The following is a 24,703-nucleotide window of genomic DNA, read 5'->3' as shown; positions in this document are numbered from 1 at the left end:
AGGAGCCAATTATCGAAGCTTACCGTTCGGCTGGGCTTCCGGTTCCCTCAGGGCTGAAGGCCCATTCTACCAGAGCCGTGGGCGCGTCCTGGGCTTTGAGGCACCAGGCTACGGCTCAGCAGGTGTGTCAGGCGGCTACCTGGTCGAGCCTGCACACTTTCACGAAACACTATCAGGTGCATACCTATGCTGCGGCGGATGCCAGCCTAGGTAGACGAGTCCTTCAGGCGGCGGTTGCCCACCTGTAGGAAAGGGCCGTTTTACGGCTCTCTTACGAGGTATTATTTTACCCACCCAGGGACTGCTTTTGGACGTCCCAATTGTCTGGGTCTCCCAATAGAGCGAAAAAGAAGAACGGAATTTTGTTTACTTACCGTAAATTCCTTTTCTTCTAGCTTTAATTGGGAGACCCAGCACCCGCCCCTGTTTTTTTGTGTACACATGTTGTTCATGTTGAATGGTTTCAGTTCTCCGATGTTCCTTCGGATTGAAGTTACTTTAAACCAGTTTGTAATTATATTTCCTCCTTCTTGCTTTTGCACCAAAACTGAGGAGCCCGTGGGAGCACGGGGGGTGTATAGGCAGAAGGGGAGGGGCTTAACACTTTTGAGTGTAATACTTTTTGCTGCCTCCGGAGGCATAGCCTATACACCCAATTGTCTGGGTCTCCCAATTAGAGCTAGAAGAAAAGGAATTTACGGTAAGTAAACAAAATTCCGTTCTTTTTCTATAATTCTTAATACAGTTCTTAATATGCATTCTTAAAAGCATCAACCACTGTACATCACAATACATAGGAGACTGCAGAATTAGTTAATTAAACACAGGCCATGTACATACTGGAGAAGAATGCATGGCTGATTGGCAAGTGGTAGTCTAAAAATAACTGAGAAGTAGCACTACTTTGTTTGTTAAATGATGAATTTATAGCTGTTATCAAGTATTTATTATCAATTCTCTATTTTGATATTAGCAACAGGCTTGCTGTTTGGGAAATTTAGAAGCAATGGCTATTTAATCAGACATTCAAAAATTATCCTTTTTTTCTGCAAAAGGCAACAGGTTTGCTGATTTGTAAATTTAAAAAAAAGCAATGGCTTCTTAAAAAAACATGCAAAAATGATTCTGCAGTTTCAGGTTCATTTACCTTGAAGAGGATAGGGCCCCTAACAGCAGAACAGTATAGATACACAACATTATGGACAAGGAGGATATGTCTGTGTCTGTCTATCAGCAGTGGAGTTGTTGCATCAGTTACTGCATAGAATTTGATAGAAGAGGCGAGCTGATGTCCTGCTGTGTAGGGTTAGGACTGGCAAGCTCTGCAGCAGCATTACAGCATTGAGATGCACTACAGGCAATCAGCAGTGGCAGCAACTGCAGAGTTTAGAATGTGAAGGGACAGACAAGGGAACATCCAGCTTTGCAGGACCAGCACTAGCATCCCAGCGGCAGCAGTATAGTGTGTATCCAAGAAAAACTTTGTTCCAGCACATATGGAGTAAAAGCTTCTTTTATTGGAAAAATTGTACTAAAACACACATAGATGGCAGGTGAGAAGAACACAGCAAACTGGCCCCAGAAACACCGGTTTACACGTTTTTGAGGCATGCTCCTCTTAATCATAACCTCATAACCTTGCTGTGTTTTTTTTGCGTTTTTTTTGAATGTGTGTCTTATAATCTGATAAATACGGTACTTGTGAAATATTTTTCCTTAGCTCCCAGCATACTGTGGTTTAGGGGACTAAAAGGCAGAAAAGATGGACGTAATATTGGCGAGATTGAAAGTCCACAATGTAAATGGTTAACTTTTATTGCAGAAGAGCAGAACCGTACAAAACACTCACTCAAATTGATAATGTCAATGTCAGGGGTATCATTTTCCTTATTTGATTGAGACGAGTGATGTGCCACTATATTTTTCATAGTGCCCTCTACTTACTCTCCACTAAAATGTATTTGTTAGTGGAGAGGAAGGAAGAAGCATAGGAGGCCGATTAAAGGGAACCTGTCACCAGATTTGGCTACTATAAGCTGCTACACCACCACTCAGCTCTTATATACCGCATTCTAGAATACTGTATATAAGAGCACAGGCCACTGTGTACAACATAAAAAAACTTTTCTAACACTCACCTAAGGGGCAGTCCGGTCCGACGGGTGTCGCTGCTCTCCAATCCGGCGCCTACTCTCTGTGGCGATCACCTTCCTCCTTCTTCTGAGACCCTTGTCCATGACGTGTCCTACGTCATGCACCCTAGCCGGCATTGAGGCCCTATGCAGGCGCACTTTGATCTGCCGTACTCAAGGCAGAGCAAAGTACTGTAGTTCCCATGCGCAGGCGGTGTGTAACCTTTTCTCGAGTCTTCTCATTACAGTACTTTGATCTGCCCTCAGCAGAGCAGGTCAAAGTGCAACTGCACAGGACTGCAATGTCAACCTGTGTGGATGATGTAGATGCCTCATCCATACTGGGCTGGGCAGAAGGAGGATGAAGATTGCAGCAGAGAGAAGGCGCCGGACCGAAGAGCAGTGACGCCCATCGGTCCGGACTGCCCCCTAAGTGAGTTTTATTATTAAAGTGTTGTTTTTTTTTACATTATGAGGCCTGGGCTCTTATATACTGTACAGTATTCTAGAATGCTGTTTATAAGACCTCAGCGGTGGTGGCCGCAGCTTATAGTCACCAAATCTGGTGACAGGTTCTCTTTAAAACCTGTATGTGATAAAACTAATAACTAGAAGACTGATGCTTGTAGTGGTGCTGCTGCCGCTTGTTCATAGTATGTTTTTATTTACTATTTTTTTTTCTTTCACATTATGAAGTCTATTGCCATGTTCACTTTTTATTATTATTATTATTATATATTTTTTACAAGACGGTAGTGAACATTTGTTAGTCTTTTCAAGCCCAGTTATTCCCCCTTTGCCAAAAAAGAAGTAACAAGAAATGCTAGGTTGATAGTTATACATCTAAAAAGCAAAATGTTGCAACAGATTACAATATTGGTGTGAGCTGTGTGGGTATCAAACTGGACAAAAAATAGATGTGCAAAAACCAAGTACTGTATCATAGTTTCAGTATGTTTGGATTATTTCTTAGATCTGTTTTTGGAACAAATTTTTTTCCTCTCTTTTCCCAAAAAGAGTGTAACAAGAATTGCTTAGGGAGATAGGTACGTGTCCCAAAAGCGAGCAACTACAACAGGCCGCTCTATTGCTGTGGCATGTGTGAGCGCCAGATTAGACTTTATATAACCAGTATGCAAAAACATACATTCACATTTAAATGTCTGGATTTTTTTCTCTTTAAATAGCTGTCCGGAAGGCTTTGAATATTAGGAAGAAAAAAAATAAAATTTTTGAAATCCAAAATAGGTACATTATTAAAGGAAAACTGTTACTTCGTTTTCATGTAATCTGAGGGCAGCATTATATGGGGACAAAGACTCTGATTCCAGTGTTGTCATTTTGGTATGCTTTGTGTAATTTTGGTAAAATCACTCCTTGCTGAACTGTAGATTTAACAGTTCTATGAATGCTGAGCTCTGTATAACCTCACACACTAATAATTGGCAACTTTCTGTGTACACCATTCATTGGCCCCATCTACAACTATGTGAGCTCCATAAAAAATGTGGGATTATTGGAGGCATGTCTAGGGGAATTTCACACGTGTTTCTGTATTTCTTTTCCTCAGTGCAGAAAACTTGACCAGCATTTCAAGCCGTTTCTCAAGCAATATTTACCAAAACGCTTTCATTTTGCCAACAATGATCGAATTGAATCGCTTCACTTTTACAGTGATCCAAAATGGCAAGTTGTAAAGTAAGTGAGATTATTTTCTTTTTTTAAATATAGAAATTACAGTGACCCATTGCTTTGCTCTGCAAGAAAAATACACTGATGGGTTGTTTCACGAACCTCAAATCAACTAAGGCTTAAGGGGGCTTTACACACAACGACATTGGTAACGAGATGTCGTTGGGGTCACGGAATTTGTGACGCACATCCGGCCTCGTTAGCGACGTCGTTGTGTGTGACACGTACGAACGACAGTTAACGATCAAAATTACTCACCTAATCGATGATCGTTGAAATGTCGTTCTAATCCTGATTATCGTTGATTGTTGCAGGACGCAGGTTGTTTGTCGTTCCTGCGGCAGCACACATCGCTATGTGTGACACCGCAGGAACGAGGAACATCAACGTACCTGCGGCCGCCCGCAATGAGGAAGGAAGGAAGGAAGGAGGTGGGCGGGATGTTACGTCCCGCTCATCTCCGCCCCTCCGCTTCTATTGGGCAGCTGCTTAGTGACTCCCCTGTGACTCCAAACGAACCACCCCCTTAGAAAGGAGGCAGTTTGCCAGCCACAGCGACGTCGCTAGGCATGTAAGTATGTGTGACGGGTCCTAGCAATGTTGTGCGCCACGGGCAACGATTTTGCCCGTGACGCACAACTGACGGGGGCGGGTGCTTTAACCAGCTCCATCGCTAGCGATGTCGCTGTGTGTAAAGTGGCCTTTAGTTACACCTAGGCCAACATAGAAACTAAAGAATAAAATTACCAATAGTGCTGATCTGACACACAGCAGAAGCCAGTGGTGCCCATAGGGTGTCATAAGTCCATCGGGTTTTAAGATGTTGGGCATTTCATGATACAAAAATAGTGCAGCATACTATTGTGTTTTTGGCAGATTCTGAAAAAAAAGATTGGGCATGTGGAATTTTAACATGCTTGATTCTTCCAAAGAAGCTAAGCAACTGCAAAAGAGGTCTCTGCAGCCCACTCCTTCTACATGTATATTTAGTCGAGCAAAGTGTTTCAGAATTTGACTGACTAATAAAATGTGTCCGATCAGCTTTAATTCTGTTTTTCTAGAGGAACTCTATTTACTTATGGTATATTACCTTGTAGTAATCAATAAATCAAGTGCCTTATAGTTATGCTAAAAAATTGTTAATCCCAGTCCCTCAGCTATTGAGCCTATTACTAGCTGATATTGTAGTAATATTCACCCTTATATTGATGTGACTTGTATTTAGACAGTGTAACCACACTTTCTACCTGGTTTATTATTTTTCCATATAAGATATATATATATATATATATATATATATATATATATACAGTATATAAAGTATTAATGTCTATTTAGGTCACCTGAAGATGTAAAAGTGTGCAATGGTGGTTTTCATGGATCTGACAACCTTTTCAACAACATGCAGGTAATAAAATATGTAAGATCATAGTTCACCATGATATTGGTTGAGCAAAATTTTTCTAAATTGTCTTTTCAATCATGTTATATATTCTACTAATCCATTTCTTTCCAGTCATTTCAGCCATCATGGGGAAACCTATTGGGTCACTGTTAGTGATGAGCGGACTCACAGATGCCTGGGATCTGCGGATCCAACCGGGTTTAAAAAAAACCCAAAAAACGGCCAGGAACTTATCCCGGATATCTGCCCAGACGCCTGTCCTCATATAATCTATGGATCTCAGAATCTGGCACTTTAAAATGGTGGTAGAAGGGATGAGGATTAGATGAAGTACCGGTACTTTATACTTGCCAGTATCCCGCTCTGCTGTAACGCTACTTCCGGGTCAGCTCATTATCCTTCATACATATGCATTGCTTACCCCGCCCACCGGCAGTCCCAGCATCTCTGATGTGTTACAATGTGTCTGACTGCTTTCAATCACAGGCGCTGTGTGTGCGTGTCTTTAGTGTAAAAATAAATAAATAAATTGGAGTAGGGTCCCCCCATATTATGATACCCAGCACAGATAATGTATACTGCCACATGCTGCAGCCCCCAGCTGTGTACTTATCTTGTGGTGACCGCACATTACATTTTTTCAGAAATTAACAGTTCAAACGCAAACACTATTTAATATATTTTAACATAGGAAAATGTTACTTTCTTGTCACTCCTTATTTATTTGCCACAAACTGTTCAAAGCTGTCTACAGTTCTGTCTTCAGCCATGGATCAAATGACACCTGATGCCTGTAAAGGTGTAAGGAGATGAGTTGGATGAGAGGCTGGAGGGAGAAAGGGGAATAAATACTGCGCTTCTATAGTACAGCGGGAAAAAAATGTTAAAACATTACACCATATAAGTTATATAATATCTAGAAATAGGGTTAATCCTCATACACACACGACAGCTTATACTGAAAAGTTACCTGAATGTGCAGTTACATTTACTATGCTTTCCTCTACCCTAAGTGAATAAGAATCCCATTCAATTTTCTCATAATGTTCATTGATAAGTGATTTATAAAAACCAGACCATGTGTTATCAATCCAACTGATTGTTCTTTCACAGCATACAGTTCTTAATAACGGATATTGGCTAATTATTTACCACTGTACAAGTAATAGAAGTAATGGCAATGCTCACAGACTATTTGGCAGTATCACAACATGTAAAAGTCATCTGTTGTGTAGGGAAGATTGATTCCCTGAACAATAGGGGTAAAGTGCATCCGTTTCCTAGTACTAGGCTACACCAATACTCTATATGGATTTTAAGTAATGGACCATTTAGAGAAAACATGGGAAAAAAAATGATAAAAGGTCATACTCTCCTTCTGGTTCCTTTTATTGCAGGCTCTTTTCATTGGTTATGGGCCCAAGTTAAAGCATGGAATAGAAGTGCAGCCATTTGAGAACATAGAAATCTATAATCTGATGTGTGGTGAGTAATGTCATTGTACTTTATAACATTGTATACTTGAACATTGCCCATTTTACATAGACACTTTCTGTGTCATTTACAGATTTATTAGAAATTGAACCTGCTCCCAATAATGGAACCCATGGAAGTCTTAACCATTTACTTAAGCAGCCTGTTTTCGAGCCATCGTTTCCAAAAGAGCTTTCTGAGCCCTTCCAGTGCTCCGTTATCCATGGGGCAAAGGTGAACAGCTTTGGCTGCTCTTGTGACTCCCTAGTAAGTACATCAGATTGTCATTGTTAAAGAGCTTGAAGCAAATCTGTTGCAATGTTTTACAATATAAACTGCATTCATTATTATTTAGATAACTTAGACTTCAAGATGATCAAATTTAGTATGTTAAGAAAAAAAAAAATCTTTTATCCCATTACTCTCAACCGGTCCTCCGTGCTTCTTCTCACTTTATGCCAGGTCTTCTGGCACTAAGGCGGCCTCTGACGTCACTGTGTACCATGATGTTATGATGTGTGTGCCGCCCCCACGCCCATAGCAACCGGGCTGCTCGGATCCGGACCCGCTGTGTGGCTTGACACGCCGAATGAAAAGGGGACATAGTTGTACGGCTTTGGCCGTATTTGGTTCTTGACGCCACACACAGTGTGTGCTGAAGTGGGACACCACCGCTGCTGTTGTGGGATACCCGGGGGAGATGTAGTGGCAGTCGGATGTTAACCCCTCCATGGGTAGGGATGGTTGCCCTGGGGCCCAGTGTCTCTGTGCGTGGTATGGCGATGGAAGGGGCCTGCGCACCCGGATGGACCAGGGGATGTTTGGTTACTCACAATTAAATGAATCACAAGAGTCTTTTGGTAAACCAAGGTGCTGGTGGCCGGCCGCCGAGGCCGGTTGTATTCTGGTCGCCCACCCGGCCTGGTGGTCACCATCTTGTCCTCTGCACTAGTTGTGGTTGTTTTTTTAGACTTCCCGGTGTGGAACACGGCTTTCTGTGTGCCTGAGGAGCCGTGCCCGCTGACGCTGACCCGTGGGATCTATGGGCCCTGGCGGTTGCCCTATCCCTCTTTGTGGGTGGTTGTCTGCTTTTGGGACTTTGGTTGAGACAGGACCTGCAATCCTGCCCTCTATCGGTTGATTAGCTAGGCCGTTGGTTCCGTTCCTGGCTTCAGGGTTTGAGTACCCCCTCTGTGCACGGTTTCCGGTCGGGTCTCCAGTGTCGGTACCGGCGGGTTCCAACCCTGTCCCGGTCCTCCTCAGATATGCCAAGTCTTCTTCCCGTCCCCTGCTGACTGTGACCACCGTCTGCAACCTAGCCAAGGTACCAGGGCTCCGACCCTGGCACCGTCCAACTTGAACTTCTCCGCTGGAGCTACACCTAGCTCCAGCCTCCACTCCTCTCAACTTGAACTACAAATTCATCTGTTTGTTTTGCCGCCCCGGGCTGTCTAGACCCCTAGGTGGGCGTTTCCTAACTGCTTGGTCCCACCCACTGGTGTGCCTGTCTTGCCCTGAGTGGGGGGACTAGGGTTTCAGGTCGGCTGTATGTGACCTAGGTGAGGGAAGGTGTTATGCAGGGGCCTAGTGTGTGACTACCTGGTTTTACCAGGGCGTCACAATGTGCATCGGCCGAGGTCTAGTCAACACCTTGGGGAACTATATACACTGGGACAATATTATGTGCCCCGTGATGTCAGAGACCTCCTCTGTGGTGGAAGACCCGGCACAGAGTAAAACAGGTGCGATTCGTCAAGGCTGAAAAAAATGAAGTGCAGAAGATAAGACATTTGGTGGCAGGATAGGTGAGCGGTGACGTGAGCATTATCATAGATAGATATATAGATAGATATATAGATAGATATATATATATATAGATATATATATATATATATATATATATATATATATATATATATATATATATATATATATATATATATATCTATATATATATATATAATATATAGATTTTTATTTTTTTTAACCTTTTTCTATGGTTCAGGGTAGATGAACTGCAGCTAGCCACCATATTGTTGAATTTTCAAAAAGTGAATTACAAAATAATCCATATTCTAGAAAATGCAGATTTTTGTAAAATCGAGAATTCATTTCTATTCAAATGACTTTGCTCAGCTCTACTTAAAACTGATTTATTGTGGTTACTTTTATAATCCATGTCAGATTGCCTGTATAGTCAAAAGCTTTTTATGAGCCACAATACAGAGTGAGAGAGCTCAAGTGTCCAAGTGAATTTCTAATCCGAAGAGAGAAAAGACAGTGGAACTCACCATTCTCCTTTCGTAGCATTGCAAGGGTTGTTACACGTACAAGAAAGGACTGATGCAACCAACTGGCCTACAGCTGTTTCTTCAAGGTCACACTCCTCTGTATATATCTGTATAAGAATACAGATATACAGTTTGGGGCCATATTAGACTGAGCGCTGTCATATGGTTAAATATTATATTATGTATTGCAAAAGGTAATTTATGTAGATGCCTTAATACAATTTATTTTCTTGCAGACAGAAGCTGGATATAAAAAACAATTAACACTCACACCACAGCAAGGTAGTGATTAAATATTTATTAAAGCAAAAATGATCAAAAATGCTTGGATAGTTATCGAGAGTGTAAGGTCATATAGTGGAGCCATGACTGCATGTGGTTGACAGCACGTAGATTTTACATATTTTGTTCTTGGAGTAAAACGATGTGCTTTGAAATTGTTTGTGTATATGATAACTACATATGGTTATTTACGTGGTTCTTGATGGCATAAAAGCCAAAACATGGTTGCTCTATCTGAGATTAGCCTTACAAAGATGCAAAGGTGGATGAAGATAGCAGGGGCCTAAAATAGGAGCAATAGAATGGACATCTCGCAACCTAATGAATTTGATGAACGAAAAGGTAAATGCTGTGAAAACCTCTTCCCTGGTCTCTGAAAAGTCCCCAGGTGCCTGTCAGGCATCCAACATTGTGCTGCCAAATTAATTTGGTAGCTAGCTTAGGCCACGCTACACTGGTATAGATTGAACCCTCTCCAACGTATGACATACATGTATGTTGGATGCTATTGTACAGAGCAGGCTTGAGAGCTGAGCCTGATCATACACTGCAGATGCTGGCTGTGTTATATAGCCGGCATCTGCCATTGATCGGAGACGGCACCCATCACTGCTGTGGATACACTTGTTGCCGTTTAATCTCTCACAGCAGCATTTAAGAGGTATGATCATGGTGATTAGGTCTCTGAAAGCATCCTTTCCCTTTATACACAATTGGGACGTGCTAGTGGGTTACCATAGCAGTTGGTAGCTGACTGAAGGCCAGAATTGCTGCCCCATGTTGGTACTCCTGGAAAAGCATGAATTTCTCCTTATACTTCAAAACTAACGTAGCAGTCACTTTGGGAGACTAAAAATATACAAGATTAGTAAAAAAAAAAAATTTCTCGTTCAAAAAATAAAAAATACTAAAAAAATAATAATTTTTTGTTGATACATTTGTAAAAGTCCCATCTATAAAAATATTAATTAGTCCAACCATAATTTCAATGCCATAAAGAAAAAAATGCAGTTTTTCGATCTCTGCATCTTTCCAAGAAATACAATAGAAAATTTGTAGCTCAAAGTGCTGCCAATATAAGCTATACCTCACAGCACCCAAAAACAGGCCTTGATAAGAAGTAAAATTGTGCTCCACAAAATGGTGACACAAACCATTTGTTTTACATAGTTCTTATATTTTGTAAAACTAGAAAGGAAAAAAACATGTATATTAAAGTAATTGTACTGATATCAAGTCTAGGTTCTGACGACTATACTAAAAGTTGAACCAGTCACACCAGGGAATTGTGGATGGGACTGACTTTGAGCACAACTTTGTGTGGTTGTCTGCATAGTGCATGAGCGCAAGAGCTGCCTGCTATTTACATGCACTGGTCTGGCTTCATCAAAGTAATGCTTGCTGCGATTTCTGGTGAAAATTGGCTATGTGCCGCCCCGGAGGCCTCTGATATCGTGGTGGTGGCTCCGAGCAGCGACTTTGCTGTACCGGGCACGAGCGACAGGCTTTTTGTAATGGGGAGTAAAATATTATTTAAAAAGGGGAGAAAGAAAATAAAATAGAGTTTGCCACGCCAGTTGGGATGTTCAACTGTGGTATGGCCGGGCACTGCTAGTGGGCCCCAGGAGTTAGGTGGTGACGTGCAGTGCCAGAGGGTTGTCCTCTTGCCGCCCCCCCCCCCAACTAAGGCTTGGTCCTGGGGTATGTGTTGAGGTAGGGAATGGCGCAGCAGGGAATAATTCAGTCAGAGGCAGAACAGGGAGCCTTAACCTTTTACTAAAGCTCTGCAGGGTGATAACACAGCATGCAAGAATGGGGGGTACTTCCTGCCTTGATGAGAGTTGGTTCCTCTGCTGTATGGTGATGGTGTACTCTTCCTCTGCCACTATTTTCCCACCTGGGAGTAAATATCTTGGTAACTTGGGATTCCCAAGACAAGAACAATCTGGACTGATTATCCCGTCTGGCGAGCAGGTGACTGGAATCCTGAAAGAAGACTCTCTATTTCTTCTGGAAACGTCCAGACTTACACATGCCACTGTTCTCCCAGGAATTGCATTGTCCCTTGTAAAAAGACTGCAGTCTCTCAGTTTTGTCACCGAACTTAAAAGCACTGGTGACCTAGGGACTAATACCCTGACAAGTGTGGCTCGCCCCTCCAGAGGTTTCCGAAATCACCTCAGGACAGGACCTCTCTTTAGTATGCTCCTCACTTCACTTCACACATCGACTAACTGCCACTAACTGAAATTTATCTCAGAGCTAAGCTCCTTTCCTTTCTCCTTCTAGGGCTCTCTCTCAAGCGTTGGTTATTGCTCAAGAGAATAACCCCAGTAAGGGAGTGTGTGCAAATGTGAGCGTTTGTAGTGAGCGGCAGAGATAACCAAATTCTCATTAAGGCTATCAATACTTGTCATATAGATGGAAATATACATGTAATTATTATCTGTGGCGAGTAGACACAGGGCGCCACACACGTGCTCTCCATGTATGGTCCATGGCTCACATGGACAGCCGGTGTCCATATAATATGCTCATCTGAACATGCCTTAAGAGTAGGGATGCAGGGCAATTTTATTACACATTGAATGAGACAAAAAAACCCACCTAAAAATGGCAGAATTGAATTTATTTTTTCACCACTTGATCCCACTTGGAATTTTTGCCCATTTTTCTGTAAACTGTATAGCAATGGGACTGATGTAGATTAAAACTACAACTTATTCCTTATAATTCAAGCCATCATATAGCTATGGCAGCAGGAAAAAAGTTATATACCCTAAATGAAGGGGAGGGAGAATTAAAACACACAATGGAAAAACTGGTTCTGATGGGAAAAGGTTAAAGTTCGGGACTACTTGCAGTATATGTCACTATCTTTCTTGAAGAGATACATTTTCAGGTTCCGTCTAGATGTTCAGATTATGGTGGATGAAAATGAGCAAAAGTCAAAAATACGTTATAAAACAGTTTACAGCATTTTTTTTTTTTTTACTAGATTTCGCCACCAAATTTTTTTTCTATTTTGACCAATATTGCCACTACACATCTCTAATGATTTTTACTTTTATCATTGGCAAAACTCTGGCTTAACATTATCTTGCGGACATATGCAAGACCTTCCCTGAAATAGACATCTGGATGGGACTACGTTACTTTAAAATTTCAGCATTCACAGTGCTTATCAGTATGTGTGAGCTTCCCATACCATAGGCACTTATGCAGCCCCATACCATCAGAGATGTAGGCTTCTGATAACAACCTGGATGGTCCTTCACCTCCTAGTCTGCAGGAGACGTCATCTGGGTTTTCATTAAAAAAAAATCAAATTTTGATTCTTCTTAACACAGAACAGTTTTCAATTTTAAAATGATTTTTGGCTCACAGAAGATGGCACGATTTCTGAATTATATTAACCCCTTCACCACTTTGATTTTTGGCCTTTAATTTTTCCTCCCTTTCTTCTAAGAGCATTAATGTTTCTTAATTTTCCATCAATATTAATATTCCATCAGTGTCACAATTTTTAGCTACAGTTGTTCACAAATTGGAGAACATCCGACCATCCTTGCTTCTGATACTCTGCCTCTCTAACATGCTCTTTTTAGGCAATTATGTTCCTTAGTTAAAAGTTGACCCTCCAGCTGTTGTTCATTAGTATCACTTACTTTTCCTGACTTTTGTTTCCCTTTTCTAACTTTTTTAGATGTGTTGCTACCATCATCATCTAAATTCGTTAATTTTTTTTTCAAATTAAATTAAAAAAATGTTTAGCTCCACTACCAAATCAATGTAAGGCCCCTTTCACACGTCAGTGATTCTGGTACGTTTGTGCTTTTTTTTTAAACGTACCAGAATCACTGACATACGCAGACCCATTATAATGAATGGGTCTGCTCACACATCAGTGATTTTTCACTGCACGTGTCTCCGTGCGGCGTACCCGCATGTCCGTGATTGCCGCACGGAGACATGTCCATTTTTTTCTGGCATCACTGATGTCCCACGGACCACGCAGTGGTGTGGTCTGTGAAACACGTGCCAGAAAAAACGTGCCTTTAAAATAAAAATCATTTTTACTCACCCGGCTCCAGCGATGTTCTCTGCAGCCCGTGCAGCTTGCTGCTTCTGAGCCGGCTCATTACTGTCGCGCATATTCATGATGCACGACACAGCCGACCCGGAAGCAGCTGCTGCGGGGGTCAGCGCCGGCCGGATGCTGCACCGCGGGAGCGTTCAGCACCATGGAAAGCGGGAGCGCGCACAGGTGAGTTAATCTCTAAGTGCAATCACGGGCCACGGAGAACGGAGCCCGAATTGCACTTAGACAACCCACTTGTGCCGGGATTTTCGGCACACGCAGGGACATGTGCGTGTTTTACACGCCAGTGAAAAACGTCTGTGTTTTTCACTGAGGTATGAAACTGGCCTTATGGTGAGCAATTAGTATATCTAGAATGCAGTTTAGAGGAGTTCAACCACACTGTAGATTATGCTAGCCCACACCATAATCCTGGGAGTAGTACCAGTTTGATGTTCCCTTGTAAAGCCTCTTTATGGCATTGCCCACATGGTCTCCAGACCAATCTCCGACTATCATTGAATGCAAGACAAAAGCTTGACACATTGCTGAAGAGGATCCACTTCCATTCCAGCCTACATTGCTGTCTTACACATCACAATAATTTTTGAGAGCGGTGGCTGAGGTCAGTGGAAATGGACAATGCCCAAATTCTTGGAAACACCTTCTGATTCTGTTTAAGGCATGGAAAAGTGTTGCTCCTGCTATTGTGATCACGCCACATGGCCTATTTGTTTTACCATGGTCTACAGAGTCTCCTGACTTGTCTCCTGTTGAGCACATCTAGAACATAATTTGTTGGCAATTACAAAGGGAGCTGCCAGCAGTGGATCTTGATGATCTGTGAGCCCAAGTGCATTCAGTGTGGCAGAACATTCCTCACTGATGGCACACAAGGTGTGTAACTGCAGGGATTTGTGCATGTGGTGCTCATACTCGATACTGAATAAATCAGAAAGTTTTGTTTACATTTTTGAATCATCCACATATCATTAACATGTCTATCAAACCTGTGATTTCCAAAATTCCAAAAATTTCTTTTTCAGTGTAGCAATTTCAATGTTCTCTAGTGTATTAGATAGATAAATATGTTATATGTAACAATATTCTAGCAATAGAATTAATAGTTTTCATTATCTGCACAATTTACAGAATCCGACACTAAGAAGCTAAATCTACCATATGGAAGACCGCTGGTTTTACAAAATAGCAGTTATTGTATCTTATACCATAAGAAATATGTGAGTGGTTTCAGCTATAATTTAAAGATGCCACTGTGGACTTCTTACACCCTTGGAAAAAATGTAAGTAATATAGTTATACAATACAAGTAGTATATCGTTTATTCTGATGATCTGTGGGGTTACCAGCAGTTGGATTCCTATAGACAGTTAAAATATGAAACGTAGTCATATTGATCAGTATGAAAAAAAATATATAATAAAGGTATTTTTTCACAATGATGAATATGACTAAGTTGTCAGTTTTTACAGTCTATGGGGATTTGACTGCTGGTAACCCCATAGATCACCACAATTAACGGAAAGTGGTGCTAATTTGCTCCATACAGCACTCTCACTCTCATTATGGCGGTACATAAAGTACATATGGCCATTACCTGTTCGTTATGTGTCAAGGAATGCTGCTTGCAGGAAGTCTGCACACTGCACTATACCCTTTGTATAGCATATCTGCTAGGAATGCTAACATTAATTCTACGTTCCCTTGATGAGCTTTTGCTGCATTTTTGTGTGTTTTCGCTGTGTCAAAAACACAGCGTCTTACATTTCCAGTTAGGTGGATGTGATTTATAGATATCTCATGCCCACTGTGCCTTTGAAGCTGCATAAACTCACAAACGGTGTGTTCTTAAAAAGCTCAGCATGTCAATTTCTGTTGCGGGTACACTGATTTTTCTGTGCACATTTTCTGCATAGACTTGCATTAGATGTAGAAAATCAGCAGCTGGTACGTTTCTGCTACAGAAATGCATCAAAAACGCATGTAATCCGCAGATAAGAATGTTAATAAAGTATTGTCGGAGTGAAATACAGGGAACTTTCAACAATAAAGCAGCTTTATTTAAGCCCTTCACAACTTATGATGTAACGGGTACGTCCTGATGCGTCGCCAACCATGGACGTATGGGGTATCGCCTGGCGTTCATGCGATCACCATGATTGCAGTAACGGTGATCGCATGACACTGCCTGCTGATTCGTCACTGTGATCTCTGTGATTTGGCTGTTCAATTTCCAATGGGGAAAATCTTCCTGAAAAATGATTAAGTTCCCTATTGACTTCCATTATCCTCAGTAAACAAGCAACCGAGCATCAAAATGCTTGTCATGCTTGCCAAGCACCTGAGCACTGAGCAGTTTGTTTATCACTAGTTTTGAGCACTTTTAAGGGATGCAGATTTGAGAATGGTGTCACTTTTGGATATTTTCTGTTATATACCGTATTTTTCGGACTATAAGTTGCACCGGACCATAAGACGCAACCAGGTTTTAGAAGTGCAAAATAGGAAAAAAAAATTTGAAGCAAAAAATGTGGTAAAATATTTAATAACCTAAATAACATACTATAATATTTCACCACTGTAATTGTAAACAACTCAATAGCGGCAAACAAGGGAAGTGAGATGAACTTTGTCCAAGTAGTGGACAACCCCTTTAAGGAGAACTATAACTCAAAGCATGTCCTTTCTTTGTCGCTCCATTGGGAGACCCAGACAATTGGGTGTATAGGCTATGCCTCCGGAGGTCGCACAAAGTATTACACTAAAAGTGTAAAGCCCCTCCCCTTCTGCCTATACACCCCCCGTGCTCCCACGGGCTCCTCAGTTTTTTTGCTTTGTGCGAAGGAGGCAGACACGCACGCACAGCTCCACAGATTAGTCAGCAGCAGCTGCTGACTATGTCGGATGGAAGAAAAGTGGGCCCATATAGGGCCCCCAGCATGCTCCCTTCTCACCCCACTCTTGTCGGCGGTGTTGTTAAGGTTGAGGTATCCATTGCGGGTACGGAGGCTGGAGCCCACATGCTGTTTTCCTTCCCCATCCCCCTTAGGGCTCTGGGTGAAGTGGGATCCTATCGGTCTCCAGGCACTGAGACCGTGCTTCATCCACAACTCCTGAGGAGCCTGCTGGATAGGAGCCGGGTATCGTTCAGGGACATGGCCCTGCTACTTTAAGGTACTCTGTGTCCCCGTGGGGACCGCGCACAGCAACACTCCAGCATTGCTGGGTGTGCTAGTGCACCGGGGACCGCGGCGCTGACCGCGTTTGTGCCAGTATACACTGCAGCGTCGCTGAGTGTGTTTGTGTATGGGGACTACCGCGCTGACCGCCGCTGCCATTGTTTTTACTGAGGCGCGGCTGGGACTGTTAGTGCGCTTGGGACTCTGCGCCGGCCGCGCTTATACGGCGGCCGCGCTTATAACTAGAGTCCCCGGCTTTTGGGCCTAGTTTCTTTTTCTTCCCGCCCCCAGCCCTGCCAGTCAGGGGAAGGGCGGGACGCTGTACAGCACGGCAGCACTGAGGGCTGGAGCATGCTTTGCATACTCCACCCCCCTCACTGTGCACAGTGAGGCACCAGCTCCCGCACTTTCTGGGTCACGCCCACGGCTCCCTCCTCTCCTCAGGACGCCGGCAGCCATTCCTGTCAGCTCCTAGGACGCTGCAGAGGGGAGACAAACTCTGGGGGACCCAGGCAGGGATTCTGGTGGCCACACAACCGCTTTTAAGCGGGCGGTAAGCAGCACCTGAGGTGCTGGCCCCACTTGTGCAGAAGTGTGATTATAGTTTATATGTTTACAGGCTATACTTTACACTGTATGGTGCACAGTTGATTTCTGGCTATATACCCTGTTGTGTTGCTCAAAGGAGACAACAATATGGCGCCCACAAGAAGCAGGGGTGCCAAAACACAGGCTTACTATGCTGCCTGCGCCGCATGTACAACCTCGCTACCGGCAGGTTCCACTGACCCTCATTGTGTGCACTGCTCGGCCCCTGTGGCACTTACTCAGCCGGAGCCTCTGCTAAGGGGGGCCCATGGGGAACAACCAGCTAACACTGTCCAGGTGACAGGGACGGAGTTTGCAGTTTTTACTGACAGACTTTCTGAGACTATGGCTAAAATACTAGAAGCTTTGTAGTCCAGACCGGTATCTCAGACCATGGGCACTGTAGAATCACTGCCCCCTAGTTCCCCTCAGTTGGAACAACAATGTCCCCCCGGGGTGTCTCATAGATCCCAGGGTGAGGTCTCTGACACGGACCGCAGTCCCAGACCGCCTAAGCGAGCTCGCTTGGAAATCCCCTCGACCTCATCACATTGTTCAGGGTCTCAGAGAGATGACTCTCTGTATGATGAAGCGGAGGTAGCTGATCAGGATTCTGATCCTGAGGCCGCTCTCAACCTTGATACTCCTGATGGGGACGCCATAGTCAATGATCTTATTGCGTCCATAAATAAGATGTTGGATATTTCTCCCTCAGCTCCTCCAGCAGAGGAGTCAGCTTCTCAGCAGGAGAAGTTCCGTTTCAGGTTCCCCAAGCGTACAGCGAGTATGTTTCTGGATCACTCCGACTTCAGAGAGGCAGTCCAGAAACACCGGGTTTGTCCAGATAAGCGTTTTTCCAAGCGCCTTAAGGATACACGTTATCCCTTCCCCCCTGACGTGGTCAAGGGCTGGACTCAGTGTCCCAAGGTGGATCCTCCAATCTCCAGACTGGCGGCTAGATCCATAGTTGCAGTTGAAGATGGGGCTTCACTCAAGGATGCCACTGCCAGACAGATGGAGCTCTGGTTGAAATCCATCTATGAGGCTATCGGCGCGTCTTTCGCTCCAGCATTCGCAGCAGTATGGGCACTCCAAGCTATCTCAGCGGGTCAAGCCCAAATTGACGCACTCACACGTACGTCTGCGCCGCAAGTGGCTTCCATAACCTCTCAAACGTCGGCATTTTTGTGTCCTACGCTATTAATGCTATCCTGGACTCTGCGAGCCGTACGGCGGTTGCAGCCGACAATTCGGTGGCATTACGCAGGGCCTTGTGGCTACGGGAATGGAAGGCAGATTCGATTGCCAAAAAGTGCTTAATCGGTTTGCCATTTTCTGGCGACCGTTTGTTTGGTGAGAGATTGGATGAAATCATAAAACAATCCAAGGGAAAGGAAACATCCTTACCCCAGGCCAAACCAAAATTACCCCAACAGAGGAGGGGACAGTCGAGGTTTCGGTCCTTTCGGGGTGCGGGCAGAGCCCAATTCTCCTCGTCCAAAAGGCCTCAGAAGGATCAGAGGAACTCCGATTCATGGCGGTCTAAGTCACGCCCTAAAAAGACCGTCGGAGGCGCCGCTACCAAGGCGGCTTCCTCATGACTTACGGCCGCCTCACACCGCATCCTCGGTCGGTGGCAGGCTCTCCCTCTTCTGCGACACCTGGCTGCCACAGGTAAAAGACCGATGGGTGAGAGACATTCTGTCTCACGGTTACAGGATAGAGTTCAGCTCTCGTCCTCCGACTCGATTCTTCAGAACATCTCCGCCTCCCGAGCGAGCCGATGCTCTTCTGCAGGCGTTGGACACTCTGAAGGTAGAAGGAGTGGTGATCCCTGTTCCTCTTCAGCAACAGGGTCACGGTTTTTACTCCAACCTGTTTGTGGTTCCAAAGAAGGACGGGTCTTTCCGTCCTGTCCTGGACCTAAAACTGCTCAACAAACACGTAAAGACCAGGCGGTTCCGGATGGAATCCCTCCGCTCCGTCATCGCCTCAATGTCCCAAGGAGATTTCCTTGCATCGATCGATATCAAAGATGCTTATCTTTACGTTCCGATTGCTCCAGAGCATCAGCGCTTCCTGCGCTTCGCCATAGGAGACGAACACCTCCAGTTCGTGGCACTGCCGTTCGGCCTGGCGACAGCCCCCCGGGTTTTCACCAAGGTCATGGCTACAGTAGTCGCGGTCCTCCACTGCCAGGGTCACTCGGTGATCCCTTACTTAGACGATCTGCTGGTCAAGGCTCCCTCCCAAGAGGCATGCCAGCACAGCCTCAACGCTACTCTGGAGACTCTCCAGAGTTTCGGGTGGATCATCAATTTTCCAAAGTCAAATCTGACACCGGCCCAATCGCTGACATATCTTGGCATGGAGTTTCATACCCTCTCAGCGATAGTGAAGCTTCCGCTGAACAAGCAGCGTTCACTACAGACGGGGGTGCAATCTCTCCTTCAAGGTCAGTCACACCCCTTGAGGCGCCTCATGCACTTCCTGGGGAAGATGGTGGCAGCAATGGAGGCAGTCCCTTTCGCGCAGTTTCACCTGCGTCCTCTTCAATGGGACATCCTACGCAAATGGGACAGGAAACCGACGTCCCTCGACAGGAACGTCTCCCTCTCTCAGGCAACCAAAGCTTCCCTTCGGTGGTGGCTTCTTCCCACTTCATTATCGAAGGGGAAATCCTTCCTACCCCCATCCTGGGCGGTGGTCACGACGGACGCGAGTCTGTCAGGGTGGGGAGCAGTTTTTCTCCACCACAGGGCTCAGGGTACGTGGACTCAGCAAGAGTCCTCGCTTCAGATCAATGTTCTGGAGATCAGGGCAGTGTATCTGGCCCTAAAAGCGTTCTAGCAGTGGCTGGAAGGCAAGCAGATCCGAATTCAGTCGGACAACTCCACAGCGGTGGCATACATCAACCACCAAGGCGGGACACGCAGTCGGCAAGCCTTCCAGGAAGTCCGGCGGATTCTACTGTGGGTGGAAGCCACAGCCTCCACCATATCCGCAGTTCACATCCCAGGCGTAGAAAACTGGGAAGCAGACTTTCTCAGTCGCCAGGGCATGGACGCAGGGGAATGGTCCCTTCACCCGGACGTGTTTCAGGAGATATGTTGCCGCTGGGGCGTGCCGGACGTCGACCTAATGGCGTCCCGGCACAACAACAAGGTACCGACGTTCATGGCACGGTCTCAAGATCCCAGAGCTATGGCGGCAGACGCCTTAGTTCAGGATTGGTCGCAGTTTCAGCTCCCTTATGTGTTTCCTCCGCTGGCACTGTTGCCCAGAGTGTTACGCAAGATCAGGGCCGACTGCCGCCGCGTCATCCTCGTCGCTCCAGACTGGCCGAGGAGGTCGTGGTACCCGGATCTGTGGCATCTCACGGTCGGCCAACCGTGGGCACTACCAGACCGACCAGACTTGTTGTCTCAAGGGCCGTTTTTCCATCTGAATTCTGCGGCCCTCAACCTGACTGTGTGGCCATTGAGTCCTGGATCCTAGCGTCTTCAGGATTATCTCAAGAGGTCATTGCCACTATGAGACAGGCTAGGAAACCAACGTCCGCCAAGATCTACCACAGGACGTGGAAAATTTTCCTGTCGTGGTGCTCTGCTCAGGGTTTTTCTCCCTGGCCATTTGCCTTGCCCACTTTTCTGTCCTTCCTTCAATCTGGACTGGAAAAGGGTTTGTCGCTCGGCTCCCTTAAGGGACAAGTCTCAGCGCTCTCTGTGTTTTTCCAGAAGCGCCTAGCCAGACTTCCACAGGTACGCACGTTCCTGCAGGGGGTTTGTCACATCGTTCCTCCTTACAAGCGGCCGTTAGAACCCTGGGATCTGAACAGGGTGCTGATGGTTCTTCAGAAACCACCATTCGAGCCAATGAGGGATATTTCTCTCTCACGCCTTTCGCAGAAAGTGGTTTTCCTAGTAGCAGTCACTTCACTTCGAAGAGTGTCTGAGCTAGCAGCGTTGTCGTGCAAAGCCCCTTTCCTGGTGTTTCACCAGGACAAGGTGGTTCTGCGTCCGGTTCCGGAATTTCTCCCTAAGGTGGTATCCCCCTTTCATCTCAATCAGGATATCTCCTTACCCTCTTTTTGTCCTCATCCAGTTCACCAATGTGAAAAGGATTTGCACTTGTTAGATCTGGTGAGAGCACTCAGACTCTACATTTCTCGTACGGCGCCCCTGCGCCGCTCGGATGCACTCTTTGTCCTTGTCGCTGGCCAGCGTAAAGGGTCACAGGCTTCCAAATCAACCCTGGCTCGGTGGATCAAGGAACCAATTCTCGAAGCTTACCGTTCTGCTGGGCTTCCGGTTCCCTCAGGGCTGAAGGCCCATTCTACCAGAGCCGTGGGTGCGTCCTGGGCTTTGAGGCACCAGGCTACGGCTCAGCAGGTGTGTCAGGCGGCTACCTGGTCGAGCCTGCACACTTTCACGAAACACTATCAGGTGCATACCTATGCTTCGGCGGATGCCAGCCTAGGTAGACGAGTCCTTCAGGCGGCGGTTGCCCACCTGTAGGAAGGGGCCGTTTTACGGCTCTATTACGAGGTATTATTTTACCCACCCAGGGACTGCTTTTGGATGTCCCAATTGTCTGGGTCTCCCAATGGAGCGACAAAGAAGAAGGGAATTTTGTTTACTTACCGTAAATTCCTTTTCTTCTAGCTCCAATTGGGAGACCCAGCACCCGCCTCTGTTTTTTTGTGTACACATGTTGTTCATGTTGAATGGTTTCAGTTCTCCGATATTCCTTCGGATTGAATTTACTTTAAACCAGTTTATAATTTTTTCCTCCTTCTTGCTTTTGCACCAAAACTGAGGAGCCCGTGGGAGCACGGGGGGTGTATAGGCAGAAGGGGAGGGGCTTTACACTTTTAGTGTAATACTTTGTGCGGCCTCCGGAGGCATAGCCTATACACCCAATTGTCTGGGTCTCCCAATTGGAGCTAGAAGAAAAGGAATTTACGGTAAGTAAACAAAATTCCCTTCTTTTGGCATGCTTGGAGTTTTAGTTCAGCACAGTATTGTGCTTTATTTCCTCCTAAGGTACCATATTTTACTTTATTAGGGGGGAGGGGGGGACTTATAGTTTATTGTACTGTAACTTCTTACTTCTAACCTGAGCAGACTCCAGCTATGGTAATGATGTACGGTAAGCCTGGCTTTGCCGCTGAGTTAGAAACCAGGAAGTACGGTATTACAGTGATGTAATGAAAAGGCAGGGCCAGTGGGGGGGAGGGAGGACTGTGCTGTCCTGTGCCCTGGCTTTTCATTTCCGGCAGCACTTCATCTGGAGGGGAAGACTGTCTGCTTCATGTTCCCCAGTGCGTAGCCGGGCCAGGCTGACATGCTGCTGTAACTGTACTGAGCGCAGGTTAACGTGGCGGCGGCAGTCATTTCAGCACCAGAGTGGTGCTGATACACTAGCCACCACCGCCTGCACTCTGCTCCTGTTCTGTAATAGCAGGTAGACTATCTCCCCCGCAGCTGCAGGAAGCCGGCTGCTGCGGAGAAACCATGTGTGCCGACTATTTCAGGAACTAAGTAACGCAGTTTTTGCTCCCCATGTCCTCACTCAGCATGCTCTGCCTTTAGTGCTGAGAGGTGGGCGTGGGGAAGCGGTGCATATTGATGAGGCTAATTAGCCGGCTCTTGTGGTTGCTTCAGCGGGGGATTCTTCAGCGGAGACCGCCTCCTGTCATTGTAAAGTCCAGTCCAGCGCCGTCCCTTTGCCCCTCAAGCCAGCAAGCCCCATATAATCATATATTCAGACTATAAGCCTCACCTCCCACTTTCCTCCAAAATTTGGAGGAAAAAAAGTGCGTCTTATAGTCCGAAAAATACGGTAGGTCCCTCAATAGCACCTCAAATGTGATGTGGTCCCTATAAAACAAAAATTGGTTGTGTAAATGTTGTTGGAGAAATGAGAATTTGATGATACATAATGATGAGCTAGTACTATAGTGCTCAAATGCTCTTTACTTGAGTTGAGCAGGTTGGACTCTCGGAAAGGGCTCCACTCGAGTAATAAGTGTAATGGAAGTTACTGATTGGGTAGTCTGGCTCTCCTCCCACATACAACCACATTGGGTTTTTTTCCCCCCAGTGAGGGCCATTCAGGGACTGCAACTGGCTCTCACTTGTGTGCGAGCGACCATCATTCACTGAAGAGATATGGCTCTTTGTGTCAAATCGTTCACTAACGACACATCCAAGCACTCGCGATACTCGACCGAGTGTACCCAAGTCCTTGATGCTCAATCGAGTATCCAGCAGTGGCGAGCACACTCGCTCAACAGTACTGATAAACTTTTAACTTCTCTAACATAACAGAAAAAAAATATATGTTTAAAAAATGGTGCGGATGTAAAGTAGACACATGATAAATGTTATTTATTAACAATTTTGTGAGAGAACTATCTGGTTTAAGGGCATAAAAATTAAAAGTTCAGAAATTGCAAAAGTTTCCAAATTTGTAATTTTTTTTTTTTCTAAACGCATATAATATCGACAAATTTACCACTAAAAAACAGTCTCTAAATCACTGAGATCTGTTTAAGCGTTACAGAGTTATAACCCACGAAAGTGACAATGGTAAGATTTGAAAAAATGGCTGTGTCATGAAAATGAAAACAGGCTGGGGGGTGAAGGGGTTAAAGCATGACATACCAAAAAGAGACAAAAACATAATGCAGCATCAAATATGCAGTAAAAATGCACCTGAAAAAAAAGCACACAAAAAAGCAATGAAAAAACGCAAGTAACCTAATTTACAAAATAGGTGCAGAAATTCTGCAACATTAACTCAACAAAAGCTCATCATGGGAATGCAGCCTTAATGTCCATAGAATTTTATTCACACCGAATGGAGGGCTTTTCTATACTGAAGGTCTCCTACTGTATAGATTTTTAAGGGGTGAACCACTAGATTTAATACATTTCTTAACTAATGTCTTTTTTTGGAACTATATCAATATTTGTTCCAAAAGTGTTAAGGCTGCTTTACATGCAGCGACAGCGCTAGCGATGATGCTCGTGACAGCACCCGCCCCCGTCATTTGTGCATCACGGGCAAATCGCTGCCCGTGGCGCACAATATCGTTAGGACGCGTAACACGTACTTACCTTCCTAGCGACGTCCCTGTGGGCGGCGAACAACCTCTTTTTTTTAAGGGGGAGGTTCGTGCGCCGTCACAGCGATGTCACACAGCGGCCCGCCAATAGAAGCGGAGGGGCGGAGACCAGCCGCATTAACGACACACCCACCTCGTTGCCGGAGAACGCAGGAACGCTGCTGTTCGTCGTTCCTGGGGTGTCACACGTAGCGATGTGTGCTGCCTCAGGAATGACGAACAACCTTCGTCCAGCACCAGCAACAATTTTTTGAAAATGAACGACGTGTCAACGATTAGGTGAGTATTTTTGATCGTTAACACTTGCTCATAGGTGTCACATGCCACGACATCGCTAACAACGCCAGATGTGCATCACGAATTCCGTGACCTCGACGACATATCGTTAGAGATATCGTTGTGTGTAAAACCCCCTTAAGGCTGAAAT

At 45.1% G+C, this 24,703-nt stretch overlaps 1 protein-coding gene across 1 annotated transcript in view; it reads left to right on the top strand.

The window, feature by feature from the left end:
• ENPP1 (ectonucleotide pyrophosphatase/phosphodiesterase 1) overlaps positions 1-24,703 on the top strand; it is a 136,711-nt gene that overhangs the window by 98,561 nt on the left and 13,447 nt on the right. Inside the window, exons 15-20 of the mRNA XM_075341480.1 lie at positions 3,703-3,830; positions 5,163-5,232; positions 6,627-6,714; positions 6,797-6,969; positions 9,230-9,275; positions 14,509-14,660. Coding sequence (XP_075197595.1) covers positions 3,703-3,830; positions 5,163-5,232; positions 6,627-6,714; positions 6,797-6,969; positions 9,230-9,275; positions 14,509-14,660 — 657 coding nt within the window. The remainder of the gene's footprint in view (positions 1-3,702; positions 3,831-5,162; positions 5,233-6,626; positions 6,715-6,796; positions 6,970-9,229; positions 9,276-14,508; positions 14,661-24,703) is intronic.

This window comes from Anomaloglossus baeobatrachus, chromosome 3 (assembly GCF_048569485.1).
Source record: "Anomaloglossus baeobatrachus isolate aAnoBae1 chromosome 3, aAnoBae1.hap1, whole genome shotgun sequence".
In the NCBI taxonomy this organism is placed as follows: Eukaryota; Metazoa; Chordata; class Amphibia; order Anura; family Aromobatidae; genus Anomaloglossus; species Anomaloglossus baeobatrachus.
Note: the sequence above shows the minus strand (reverse complement) of the source record. Positions and strands in the feature narration are given on the sequence as shown.